Raw genomic sequence first — 14,586 nt, forward strand, 5'->3', positions numbered from 1 at the left:
AGTGTGGATGTATAAGTTGCACTAAGTTATTCAGAAGATCTAGGTAAGATCATTGATGAAGGTGGCTACATTCAATAGTAGATTTTCAATGGAGAAGAAACAGTTGCCTATAGGAAGAAGATGCCATTTAGGACTTTTATAGCTAGAGAGGAAAAGTCAATGCCTGGCCTCAAAGATTCTAAAGACAGATCGACTCTGATGAAGATGCACAATGAAAGTAATGTCATTTTCATGCCTGCTAATACATCTGTTTTGCAGCCTAACGATCAAGGAGTAATTTTCAACTTTCAAGTCTTCTTATGTAAGAAATACATTTCATTCAAGCCAAAACTGAAGTGAGATATCACCTCACATCTGTAAGAATGGCTAAAATCAAAAGCACAAGAAATGACAAGTGTTGGCAAGGATGTGGAGAAAAAGGAACCCTCTTGCACTTTTGGTGGGATTGCAACGTGGTGAAGCCACTCTGGAAAACAGTATGGAGGTTCCTCAAAAAATTAAAAGTAGAACTACCCTATGATCCAGTAATCACATTACTGGATATTTACCCCAAAATTACCATAACAGTAATCCAGGGGAGAGTGGTTAGGATGGTGGAGGAGTAAGGTGACCCTAAGCTTGCCTCATCCCTCAAACACAGCTAGATAAATATCAAATCATTCTTAACACCCAAGGAATTGATCTGAGGACTGAGAAAACAAGGCTGAACATCTACAAGTAGAAAAATGACCACCTCATGGAAGGTAGGAACTGTGGAAGTTGATTTGAAGGAGAAAAGAACTGTGGGTGCTGTGGAGGGGAGGAAACCCTGATCATTGCGAGAAGAGTGAGAGAGAAAGAGTGAAAAAAAAGTGAAAATGCAGAGGGTACTGCACAAGAAAACCCTTCCCAAAAACCATTGATGGGAAAAGGAGAGGGGCTGAATACTTCCAAGTCTTTATACGCAACAGACTAAAGTTTTAGAGATCCACGCTGCTGCTGGGGTTGTGCCTGGTTGGCTTAGCAGTGCTCTGGTGGGGAAGGAGGGCAGAAACCCGGGAGCAGGCAGCATGATTTAAAAATGCACTAACCAAGATGCAAGCCTGAATGATGCCAAGACAAGGAGGATGGACGAATCAGAGGAACAAATCAATGATATAGAAGATAAAATTATAGAAAATAATGAAGCTGAAAAGAGGAGAAAAATAAAGGTATTATATCATGAGTGTAGACTTAGAGAACTCAGTTACTCCTTAAGGCATAATAACATTCATATCATAGGAGTCTCAGAAGATGAAGAGAGAAAAAGAGGGGCAGAAGGTTTATTTCAGCAAATTATAGCTGAAAACTTCCCTAATCTGAGGAGGGAAACAGATGTGAAAATCCAAGAAGCACATGGGAGCAAGAGAACTCCCAATAAATTCAATAAAAGCTGGCCATCACCAAGACACATCATAGTCAAATTCACAAAATACACAGACAAGGAAAGAATCCTCAAAGCAGCAAGGGGAAAAAGTCCTTAAACTACAAGGGAAGACAGATCAGATTCACAGCAGATCTGTCCACAGAAACTTGGCAGGCCAGAAGGGAGTGGCATGATATATTCAATGTGCTGAATGGGAAAATATGAAATATACAGCCAAGAGTGCTTTATCCAGCAAACCTGTCACTCAGAATAGAAGGAGAGATGAAGAGTTCCCCAGAGAATCAAAAACTAAAGAGTTTGTAACCACTAAGCCAGCCCTGCAAGAAATATTAAAGGGAACTCTTTGGGGAAAAGGGGAACAAAGCCAACAAAGACTAGAAAGGAATACAGAACATCACCAGAAACACTTACTTTAGAGGTAACACAATGGCACTAAATTCATATCTATCAATAATCACCCTGAATGTAAATGAACTAAATGCTCCAATCAAAAGACATAGGGTATCAGAATGTATAAAAATAAAAACAAGACACATTTATATGCTGCCTACAAGAGACTTATTTTATAAAGACCTAATGATACCTGCAGATTGAAAATGAAGGGATGGAGAACCATCTATCATTCTAATGGATGTAAAAAAAAGAAAAATCCAGAGTAGCCATACTTATATCCGGAAAACTGGATTTTAAACCAAAATCTGTAACAAGAGACGAAGAAGAGCATTATACCACAATTAAGGGGTCTGTCCATCAAGAAGATCTAACAATTATAAATATTTATGCCCCCACCTTGAGAGCACCCAAGTATATAAATCAATTAATAACAAACATAAACTCATTGATAATAATAGATAATTAATAATAGATAATAGTAGGAGACCTTAATACCCCACTTACAACAATGGACATATCATCTAAGCAGAAAATCAACAAGGAAACAATGGCTTTGAATGACACACTGGACCAGTTGGACTTACCAGTTATATTCAGAACATGCCATCCTAAAGCAGCAGAATACACATTCTTTTCAAGTGCACATGGAACATTCTTTGGAATAGATCACATATTGGGTTATAAATCAGTCCTCAGCAAGTACAAAATGATGGAGATCATACCATGCATATTTGCAGACCACAACACTATGAAACTTGAAATCAACCACAAGAAAAAATTTGGAAATCCCACAAATACATGGAAGGTTAAAAACATCCTACTACAGAATGAATGGGTTAACCTGGAAATTAAAGAAGAAATTAGAAAATATATGGAAGCAAAGGAAAATTAAAACATGAAAGTCCAAGCCCTTTGGATGCAGCAAAGGCAGTCCAAGAGAGAAGTATATTGCAATACAGGCCTGTATCAAGAAGCAAGAATAGTCTCAAATACACAACCTAACTTTACACCTAAAGGAGCTAGAAAAGGAGCAGTATAAAAACCTAAATCTAGCAGAAGGGAACTAATAAAAACTAGAGCAGAAATAAACGAAAGAGAAACAAACAAAAACAGAACATATCAATGAAACCAAGAGCTTATTCCTTGAAAAGATTAATAAAATTAATTGATAAACCCCTAGCCAGACTTGTCAGAAAGAAAAGAGAAAGAACTCAAATAAATAAAGTCATTAATCAGAGAGGAGAGATCACAACTAACACCACAGAAATACCAAAAATTATAAGAGATTATGAAAAAATATATGCCAATAAACTGCACAAGCTGGAAGAAATAGACAAATTCCTAGAAACATACAAGCTACCAAAATTGACACAGGAAGAAATAGAAAGTTTGAATAGACCCATAACCAGAAAAGAAATTGAATAAACAATCAAAAATTTCCCAACAAACAAAAGTCACCAGATGGCTTCCCAGGGGAATTCTACAAGACATTTAAAGAAGAATTAATACCTGTTCTTCTCACACTGTCCTCCCCCCCAAAAAAATGGAAGGAAAACTCCCAAATTTCTTCTAGGAGGCCACGATTACACTGACTCCAAAACCAGAAAAAGACCCCACTAAAAAGCAGAATTATAGGCCAGTATCCCTGAACATGGATGCAAAAATTCACAACAAGGTACCAGCAAATTTAATTCAACAGTATTAAAATAATTAGTCACCACAAGTGGTATTTATTCCTGGGCTTCACTGATGGTTCAATACTCACAAATCAATCAATGTGATATACCACATTGATAAAAGAAAGGCTAAGAACCACATGATTCTCTCAATAGATGCAGAAAAAGCATTTGACAAAATACAGCATCCTTTCTTGATAAAAATTCTTAAGTAGGGATAGATGGAATGAACCCCAACATCATAAAGGCCATATATGAAAGATCCACAACTAATATACCCAATTGGGAAAAAAAAATGAGAGCTTTTACTCAATGGTCAGGAACAAGACAGGGATGTCCACTCTCACCATTACTATTTAACATAGTACTGGAAGTCTTAGCCTCAGCAATCAGACAACAAAAAGAGATAAAAGACATCCAAACTGGGAAGGAAAAAGTCAAAATTTCACTATTCAAAGGTGACATGATACTCTATGTAGAAAACCTGAAACACTCCACCAAAAAATTCGCTAGAACTAATACATGAATTCAGCAAACTCACAGGATATAAAATCAAGGTACAGAAATCTGTTGCATTTCTATACACCAATAATGAAGCATGAGAAAAAAAAATCAAGGAATCAATCCCATTTTACAATTATACCAAAAACCCTAAGATACCTAGGAATAAACCTAACCAAAGAGGTAAAAGATCTATACTCTGAAAACTATAGGACACTTATGAAAGAAAGTGAAGAGGACACAAAGAAATGGGAAAACATTCCATGCTTATGGATTGGAATAACAGATACTGTTAAAATGTCTATACCACCCAAAGCAATCTACACATTCAGTGCAATCCCTATCAAAATGCCACCAGCATTTAAAAACAATCCTAAATTTTGCATTGAAGGACAAAAGACCCTGAATAGCCAAAGCAATCTTGACAAAGCAAAGCAAAGCTGGGGGCATCACAATTTCAGACTTCAAGCTGTGTTACAAAGCTATAGTCATCAAAACATTATGGTACTGGCACAAAAACATACATATGTATCAATGGAACAGAATAGAAAACCCAGAAATCTTCACAATCTTGGATTAGACAGAAGTTCTTAAACTTGACACCAAAAGCATGATCCATAAAGTAAAATTGGTAAGCTGGATCTTGTGAACATGAAACTTACAAAACTTGTGTTCAGTGAAAACTTGTGTGAAGAGGATTAAAAGACAAACTATGGACTGGGAAAAAATGTTTGCAAATCACATATCTGACAAAAGAGCAGGATCTTAAATGCAAAAAGAACTCTCAAAACTCAATAAAAATGCATCCAGTGCATTTGGGGAATGGGAAAAAGGTATGAACAGACACTTTACCTAAGAGGGCATAGATATCCAATGAGCACACATAGGGTTGCCTGGGTGGCTCAGCTGGTTAAGCGTCTGACTCTTGTTTTCACTTAGCTCAGGTCATGATCTCACGGTTCATGAGTTTGTACCCCACATGGGTTCTGAGCTGACAGTGCAGAGCCCGTGTGGGATTCTTTCTCCCTCTATCTCTCTGCCCCTCCCATGTTCGTTCTCTCTCTCTCTCTCTCTCTCAAAATAAATAAATAAACTTAAAAAACTGAGCACACATGAAGATGTTTAGCAGCATTAGCCATCAAGGAAATACAAATTAAAACCATATTGGTATATCACTACACTCCCTATCAGAATGGCTAAAATAAAAATGGTGATACCAAGTGTGGGCAAGGAAACAGAGAAGCTGGATCATTCATACACTGCTGGTAGGAACGTAAAATGGTTCATCCAGTGTGGAAAACAATTTGGCAGTTTCTCATAAAACTAAACATTCAATTACCATGTGACTCAACAACTGTACTCTTGGACATTTTTCCCAGAGAAATAAAAACCTATGGTCACACAAAGACCTGTACACAAATGTTAATGGCAACTTTATTTGTATAAGCCAACAAACTGAAAACAACCCAGATATTTCTCATCTGGTGCCTGATTGAGCAAACTGGCTACATCCAAGCCATGGAATACTGCTCAACAGTAAAAAGGAATGAACTACGATACATGCAACAGCGTGGATGAATCTTCAAGGGATTATGCTGAGTGAAAAAAGTAAGGTTACATGCTATATGATTCCACTTGTATATGGTTCTTGAAAGGACAAAATTATAAAAATTGAGACCAGATTAATGGTTGACAAGGGTTGAGCTGGAACAGGGGGAAGGAGGTATGTTGGTCAATGAAAGGGCAACATGGGGCAGGGAGCCTTGTGATGATGGAAATGTTCTTCTTGACTGCATCCACATCAATCCTGGCTATGATATTTCACTATAGTTTTGTAAGATGCTACCATGGGGGAAACTGAGTAAAGAGTATGCAGGATTTCTCTGTATTATTTCTTATATACCTGCATGTGATTCTACCATTACCCCAAGGTAAAAAGCTTAATTTAAAAACTTGGCATTTTAGGGGTGCCTGGGTGGCTTCCTCAGTTAAGTGTCTGACTTCGGCTCAGATCATGATCTCATGGTTCATGAGTTCGAGCCCCACGTAGGGTTCTGTGCTGGCAGCTCAGACCCTGGAGCCTGCTTCAGATTCTGTGTCTCTCCCTCTCTGCCCCTCCCCTCTTCGTGCTCTGTCTCTCTCTCTCAAAAATGAATAAACAGTAAAAAGGAAGAAAGGAAGAAAGAAAGAAAGGAAGGAAGAAAGCAAGCAAGCAAGCTTGGCATTTTATTAAATACTTAAAAATTTTGAGATACATTTTATAATTAATAAAGATTTCCCACCCACTTAAATGCTGGTGATTCCAAGATTTTCTTAGACAGTGACTGCCTAATCATGATCAAAATTGTGAAATATATCATTTAGTATCTAATAATTCGATCAGCATTGTAGAAGAATAAACAGATGTGTCTCTATTAAAGTCCAGTTTTGATTATGAAGCAAACAAAAAGCTACAAAACAAGACCTCCATGGAGTGGATAACAATTGGCCACACTTTTTCTGGACCTTGTTGGAAATGCTAAGGATCTGCCTTCTGGGTTGTCAGGATGAGACTGACTTTCTTCTGCCTTTTTCTCTCTCACAGGATCTCCTCTTCAGCGTGTGTGCCCTCAATGTCCTCTCCACCATCGTGTGTGCGTTGGCCACAGCCATGTGCTGCATGCAGATGGTCTCTTCTGATGTCCTGCAGATGGTGAGTGGCCCCCTTCCTTCCCAAGCACGCTCAAGATGGCTAGCCTGACCCCCTTCTCCTCCAGCCAGTTTGAAACCAACATAGAGTGGACACTTCTAGCTTCCAACCAGAAACCCCAAGGATGATAGGCCCTGAGGGTCCATGGAGGCCACCTCATGCTGCCCTCTGGAAGACAGAGAACCTGTACATTTGGTGCCAGTTAACATATTTATTTTAGGCATTGAATGCATGTTAACAGAGCTGCATGTTAACAGAGTCCGGCCACCCTCATGCCCCTCTAGATGGCCTCTACTGTGTCCCCTGAATAATTTTAGTGACAATCCTATAGCCCTAGACATCCTCTGGGCCCAGCACCTCCAGAGCGAGGTGGCTTCTTCAAGCTTTAATGTTCTCTTTTAATAAAGGGAGGTGAGTTCTTTTCAAATTGAAAAACTGCTCATCTGTGCTTTTTAGACTTCCTAATTAACCCTGAGCTCATAATCTACTGGCAGGTCACTGGCTGGCCCTCATGACCACCCTGGCCAGGGTCTTACAGTCGAAGAACTGCTGCTCCCAAGGGAGAAAGATAAGAACAGGAGCAAGGGTCATACACATATTAATACACGTTTATAAGTACATGCTTAATAAATAGTGAAGGCTCTTTATTATTCAGTGTAAATGAAACACAGCCCATTGTTTGCTGTGTCACCACTAAAGTCAGTACGATAAAGAGAAACTAATGGGAAGATATTGTTCTCTAGTGCTCAGGGTAGGAATCATCTGTGTGTGCGTGCATCTGTCTGTCTCTGTGTCTCTGTCTCTTGTGTTGCTTCTTCAAGATCCATCTGCCTCCCCCTCAGTGTTTTATGCATCTCACGAAAAGAAAAGCAAGTTATTCTTGTAGTAGGCTGTTTTATTTGCTCTTTCTTATCCACCCCATGGCAATACATCAGTTCATCAAGATACAGGGCCAGAGAGCATCATTACCAAGATGTTAAAAATTCATTGGTTCTAATCATATGCAACATCCGCCTCTTTGTCCCAGTGTATATCTACACAGCTGTCACAGCCAGGGCTGACCTTTCTGAGAAGTGGCAGTTCTCCGAAAGGTATCTAATTAAGCAGTTATTCAGCAGCGATGAACTTTTGGCCCTGCTCACCGAGACCTCATGTTGGTGATTTTCTCCGGCATGTTGTGTAAAGGAAAGGTTAAGTACCATGGGGTTCTACTCACCTCTGCATATTTTACTATTGATCTGTAAATATCACACCAATTTGACCAAACTAACAGAACCAAAGGGCTATAAATGTAAACGTTTGCATTTCCTGGTTTGAAGTGTTAGAATGAAACCCAACTAAACAACCATCAGGCCAATGGAAGCTGTGATAGAGTATACAACTGTAACATCAAGAGCAGGGTCATTCTATCATTCTGCCACAGGGAACCTGAGCGGGCCTGGAATCCTGGGCCTGACGACAGCCATGACTGGGTCGGAGTCCCACCTCTTCTGCATATGAGGCAGGGGACTCCGGACATGTCACTGAACCCGCCAGACCCTCAATTTCCTCAACTCAAATGAACCTAATGGTATACCTGGTGAACATTCAAGAAACATGACCTAGTCAATCCATAAATGTGGGCAGAATATTAGTTACTGGGCTATCTCAGCCACGACTGTGAATGCCATGGCCCTTGATGTACTTTGCCAACTGTAAAACACCACAGGGAAATAAGGTGTTTTTACAATTACCACAGCCACCCTCACAACCTCTGGTTGTTTCATAGCTGAGTGTTTGCGGGTAAGTTTGCTTCTAGCCCCTGGCTTAGAAGTAGAAATCAGTTAAATTCCTGCAGGTGAGTCCTTTTCCGTTTGTGGCTATGGGCTATGGGACCAGACAAGGCTCAAGGGGAACAGGTGGTATATGACCATGGTGCATTGTGGAACCAGTGCATGATCTTGGGCACATCCCTGCCTATTGGTCCCAGTTTCTTCTGCTCTATGTAAGACTGTTCATGTTCTGCTTCCTCTTGGGTCTGCTGACAGAGGAATCACATAATGCATGTGTGTGGACTTTGAAAAACCCTGGTGGCCATGTGAAGGAGGTGGGCTTTTACCACATGGGTCAGAAGCTGGGTGAAGCTGGCCACACAGGCTGCACCCGTGAGAAAGCAGAAGTGGGAAGCCCAGGGGCTCATGGGTACGCCCTGCAGGATGGAACCTGGTACTAGTTATTCATGAAAATGCCTCAGGCTCTTTTTACTTTTTTAGAAAAGTCTTCTCCTTTTTCTCCAGCTCTACTCCATTGCAATTGACTTTAATTTTCTTACTTAATTTCATTAGACTGTTTAATTAAAGAAGTAATGTATGATCACTGAAACAAGTAAAACATAGAGATACAGGCATAGTTAATAATCTACCTTCTCCCATCTTATTCTGTTGAGGAAACTTTGCATTAAATCCTTCCATTTCTTTGTTGACTTCTTAGTGTTTATATTAACATATATAATCTATTTTCCTTGTTCCTCCTTCCCTTCTTCCCTCCTTCCTTCCCTCTCTTCTTCCTTCCATTATTTCTTCCTTTTAGCCAAATAGGATCGCACCATTCATTATCACTCTGCAGTGTGATTTTAATAGCCTGAAACTCTCATGGACATCCCTCTAGGTTAATCTACACAGAAATGTATTCCTGTCTACATTGATCCATAATATGGATGTAATGTCAGTCAGTTGGCTATTTATCTATTCAATCCATGAATGCTTGAGTTCTTTCTTTCTTTTTTTGAGAGAGGGCATGAGTGAGCAAGGGGCAGAGAGAGGGAAAAAGAGAGAGAGGGAGGGAGAGAGAGAAGCAGGGCTCATGCTCACCCAAAGTGGGGCTAGAACCACGAGATCATGAACTGAGCCGAAGTCAGATGCTTAACTGACTGAGCCACCCAAGCGCCCTTTTTTTTTCAAAAAAAATTTTTTTTTTAATGTTTATTTATTTTTGAGAGAGAGAGAGAGAGAGGGACAGAGTGCAAGCGGAGGAGGGGCAGAGAGAGGAAGACACAGAATCCAAAGCAGGCTACAGGCTCTGAGCTGTCAGCATAGAGTCCAATGCAGGGCTCAAACTCACGAACTGTGAGATCATGACAGGAGCTGAAGTTGGACACTTAACCAACTGAGCCACCCAGGTGCTCCATGGCGCCCCTATCTTATTTTTGATTTTGGTTTTGTTTATGTCATTGTGATCATATAGTGGTTAGTACTCTGCGTTGTGGTTTTGTTTATGCCTGTGCAGATGGTGCTTCAGTAAGCACATATAGTCATAGCTCCCTTAGCCCACCTGTGCTGACCCCACTGGCCGGGTAGCCATGGTCTCCATCCCACCGATGATGCACTGCCTGCTCCCCACAACACATTTGTTCACCAGCAGCCTCTGTGGTTCACCCATGTGCCGTCTCTGCTCCCAGTAGTTGGGTCACAAGCTTTCCAAGGGACAGTTGTATCTGTCCCCAAACCAGTCTATGTCAATGGTATTTGGATTGTTAAGTGCATGTTTTAGTGCTATATAAGCCGATGAAATATGAGTGCAAAAAAGAGAATTGTTTATTTTACAAAAAAGGATGGAGTTCTTTGGGAAGATTCAGAAAAAAAAAGGGGTCCCTGGATATACTGCTCTCAATTTTTGGTGTGGGTGAGATAATTATAAGAGGTTGAGATACAGAATTTTAAAAATCTAGGAGGCATCTGCACACACTTTGTTTCACAAGTACCTTTAAGCTCCAGCCCTGCTCCAAAAGCACAAAAATGGGAAGTGAGTTAATTCTCATAGGTGTAGTTTATACAACAAAGAAGACCACGGGGCGCTCTAGACAACAGACTGAGACTCACAGCAAGAGCCTTAGCCTGGCATGGAAGGAACCCGCGGTTCCTTTCTTATTTCTGGGGATCAGCATTTTGGGATAAATAACCATTTGGGGAACTCATATAATGAATGCATGTATACATGAGATGCCTAGCGTCAGAATTTAGAAAGCTGAAGTACTGTAATATGTTTGGAACTAGTGGCAAAAGGCGATCTGAGTATAAAATTCAGTTTATAGATATGGTTTTATGGAGAAAGCTTTTACCTCCAAAGTGTCTCTAATCTCACATTTTTAGTTTTATTTCTTGAGCATAATCTCATTTTTCCATTTTTCCATTCAGCTCTTTTCCTCCCCACGTACTTTATCGCCAGCCACTTTAGCCCAAGAGACATCATCTGCTATTGCATGCATCTCCATTAGGAACTTGCCTGTGAACTTCATCTTTTATTATTGTCATTTATGTTCTCAACACTAGTCATGTGCCCTGTAAAGCAGAACACCTCCAGAAAGTGCAGACAGAGCATCGTTGCCCACAGAGCTAGCAAGGGGTGTCGCAGCCAGGGACGATTGGGACACCACCTCCTGGGAGCCCCAGAATCGCTCAAGTTCACCAGTATCTTCACCTCTCTGGCTCACTCCACTGCTGGTTCAGCACCCCACGGAGGCTGGCCCTCTTTGGACCCACAGTGGCCTTCCTTGAGGTTTGGGTTTACCAGAAACGTCTCTAGGTAGTAGGTGCTACTTATGTAGGACTAGGGGACTAGGACCAAAGGGTGTCTGGTTAATCTTAAAATCTAGTTACAGCAGACAATCCTAAAAGTGATACATACAAGCTACAAACATTTTATTTGACTTTAAATATGCAGATGAGCATTTATCCATCAGGGTTTTGATTTGGGACCAAGATCTTCTGTTCAATTATGGGTCTACACATTGCTGTACTGAGTTGCATTTCTTTTTTTTTTTCTTAATATTGATTTATTTTTGAGAGAATGTGAGTGGGGAAGGGGCAGAGAGAGGGGGACAGAGGATCCAAAGCGGGCTCTATGTTGACAGGCTGACAGCAGCAAGCCTGATGTGGGCCTCAAACTCACGAACTGCAAGATCATGACCTGAGCTGAAGTAGGACACTCAACCAAGTGAGCTGCCCAGGTGCCCCCAAGTTGCATATCCTGTATAAACTTCATAAAAATATCACTATCTGTAATTTCCAGATCCTTGAAATTGGCATGAGCCAGGCAAAATGAGATGCACGAACTCCCCTGGATATCTTCTGACTCCTCTCCCTCCCTTACAGCTAGCTGCCTTGCCAGTTCCCATTTTGGCAGTGGTTTCTGCTCAGCTGCTCTCCTGTGTCAAGTCTTTCCAAAGCGTCCAACTTGGTTCTCGTAGAACGAGCGAGTTTTCCTGCCTGCATTATGAATTACAGTAGTAACTAAAACTGGCCTTTAGCTGTTCGGGAATGCGCCCCTGTGTCCTGGGTAGGCAGGAAACACACATGGTACACCTGGCATGGTGGCAGGACTGGAGAGCAGCAAGGTGCCTCGGGCAGGCGTCACTCCAGGGTCTGGGGCATGGAGGGAAACCCCAGCTCATCAGATCGGTTGGCCAGGAGAGGTGGATTAAGAAAACTTCTACCATAGTAATACTAGAGTATTTGTACCAAGTCTCAGGAAGGGTAGAGGAAGAGGCCTATTCCTCTGTATTTCTTAGTCCCTGAGGGAAGTCTCAAAGGTGTGTGTGACGCATTCAGGAGCCAGAATGTGGCAGGGAAGCTGGGAAAGTGTGCTGTTCCCAGCGAACCAGAGAGGCAGCTGCTGGTCAGGAGCCTGGGGAGGGTGTAAAAGGAGGCTGGTAGGCTTGTCCTGGGGCCTGGAGGAGACGAGTCTGCTCATAACTCAGAGGAGTTTGTGGAAATTCCAGCCCCTTGTCTCCAGACCCCTGCAGGCCTGTCCTGCCCTCCATTCCTTACTTCTCCCCCTCCCCCTGTGGCCAGAGATAGAGGCATAGGGACTGAAGAGCTAATATTTGTGATGTGGTCTTGTTTAAGCCCCACAACACTGCCGTCTGGGTCTGTGACCTAGAAATGGTATTTCCCAGTATGACCCTGTCAGGCCAGGTGGGGTGAGGAAAGGAGACCAAAACTCAAAGGGGTCAGTAATATGCTTATAGTCTTGTGGGCCCTCAGTGGTCAAGCAGGATCACCTGAGGCCTGCCGACCTCTTCACCCTTCATCTCAGACAACAGACTGTGCGCTGTTCTCACAGAGCCAAATTTTAGGGTCTCCGCTAAGTGGGCCTCAGGAAGCCCAGCCCTCCACCCTGGTTCCAGGGCACATGTAAGGACAGCACATGCCTAAGTTGGGATTCTCTTTCCAGAGAAGACATATGGGAAGAGACTTCCCTCCAGCAGGGTCTAAAATGCACACTCCTCTTTTGTGGATGATGAAGGCTGGGCAATAATGAAACTCCCATCAGGTGTGTGAACCCCTTGGGCTAGAGGAACACAAGGGTAGGAGTGGGGAAGGAGCAGGATAATGTAGCTCCTTTCTTCCAGACTCCCCCCCCTCTAGCACCCCCTGTTGGCAGAACCCAACAGTTAGCCAGCTGGCAAGGGAGTCTAGGAAATGTGGTTTGCAGAGGTCTAGCCCCAGCATCTCAGAGCAGAGTCCAGAGCAGGTGACCTTGGCCTTGGAGACAGCCCCTGCCTCATTAAACGGATACTGGTGGGGGCAGGGGGAATATGTCAAGTGTCACTTGCAGCCTCCCCTTGGGGAGGCTGAGAAACCTAGGGGAACAAGCTCAGTTTGCAATGGACTCAGTCTGAGTTGGTTCCATAAAGGTGAAGCCAACACACTACTGGAAAGGCAATGTAGAGTTTAGAGCAGAAGTGGTTAAACCTGTTGTTTAACCTTTAAAAAGCCGAGGGTGTATGGCAGCATTTAAACCTCCTAATAGGGTCATCTGGGGTGCCTTGCCCCTCATTGAAAATGCTCCTTGTCCTCATTCCTGGGGGGATTGTACCTTCAGCAGGAAAGCATTTTGGCTTTTGCATTTCCTGCTTCAGTGTTTTATTGATTTTTCTAATTTCTGATACACACCAAATCAGAGTATGTCTCAATTAGACCTCAAGGACATTTGGCCTTATCCTAACTGCTCAGCTTTGTGCTATAAGCATCGGGGCTGACAGCTGTCCAAGGTGGAGTATGACAGACACACATTCGACCTGCTCATAGCCAATGACTCATCTCTATTTCAGACAATTAAAGCCATGGCTCAGACCCCTTGGAAAGGCAAGGAACGTGCTCTGTGTGTTAAGAAAACCCACACGAGACAATTTCAGTCTGTGATATTGCATGTGTAGACATGGTCACTATTCTTTCGCTGTTAGTCTGGAGCAGGCTAGTTTCATGGAATTTGACCATATTCAAAATTGTGACCTGACCCACACTTGGGCAAAAATGTCCTATCATCCCAGCCTTTTTTTCAAGTCCAGACCACCCTACCCACGGCTGCCAGAAGGCACTTCCTACCACACAGCTTTAATAGCACTGCTCCCTAGCTCTAGCACCATCACTGGCTCCCCAGTGCCCCAAGAATTAAGAATTAATTTCTAGAGCCTTATATAAATTTGCTTTTCTTAAACACATCTTTTACCAGCTCACCTGTTACCTTCTTGCAGGCCCACCTGTTGATATCCTACCAATCTGCGGACCCATTCAAATGTCATCTTCATTAACCCTTTGTAGACTCCAGGTCTCCACACAGTGCTTGGAGAGCTCACTGACTAGTGGAACTGTCCTTGCTTGGCCGTGTACACTTGACTGTCTCACGTGTCCCTCACCCCCCATGCAGTGGGAGGTCCCAGAGCCTAGCATTCACATAACACAGAGTCTTGTTGGCCCTACAGGAGCTCACAGTGAGGTGTTGACTGGAACTGTGGCAATGGCTCAGGCATCTCCACAGGTAACCCCTTGGGAGCAGTGACCAGAGGGTGGGAAGTTATTGGCCATTGCTTCCCATTGGCATAAATGGAAAGCTAGGCAGAGGCAGAGTTCTTTTTGCTTAAGAGATTTTACCTCAGTTTGCTC

At 42.4% G+C, this 14,586-nt stretch overlaps 1 protein-coding gene across 2 annotated transcripts in view; it reads left to right on the top strand.

Annotated features, from left to right (window-relative positions):
• The window catches only part of FAM189A1 (family with sequence similarity 189 member A1), a 434,865-nt gene that overhangs the window by 392,495 nt on the left and 27,784 nt on the right, over nt 1-14,586 (top strand). For both annotated transcript variants that reach the window (XM_015543684.2, XM_042988240.1), the window contains one exon: nt 6,560-6,667. In XM_015543684.2, the coding sequence (XP_015399170.2) occupies nt 6,560-6,667 (108 nt within the window). The remainder of the gene's footprint in view (nt 1-6,559; nt 6,668-14,586) is intronic.

The sequence above is a fragment of the Panthera tigris genome, chromosome B3 (assembly GCF_018350195.1).
Source record: "Panthera tigris isolate Pti1 chromosome B3, P.tigris_Pti1_mat1.1, whole genome shotgun sequence".
In the NCBI taxonomy this organism is placed as follows: Eukaryota; Metazoa; Chordata; class Mammalia; order Carnivora; family Felidae; genus Panthera; species Panthera tigris.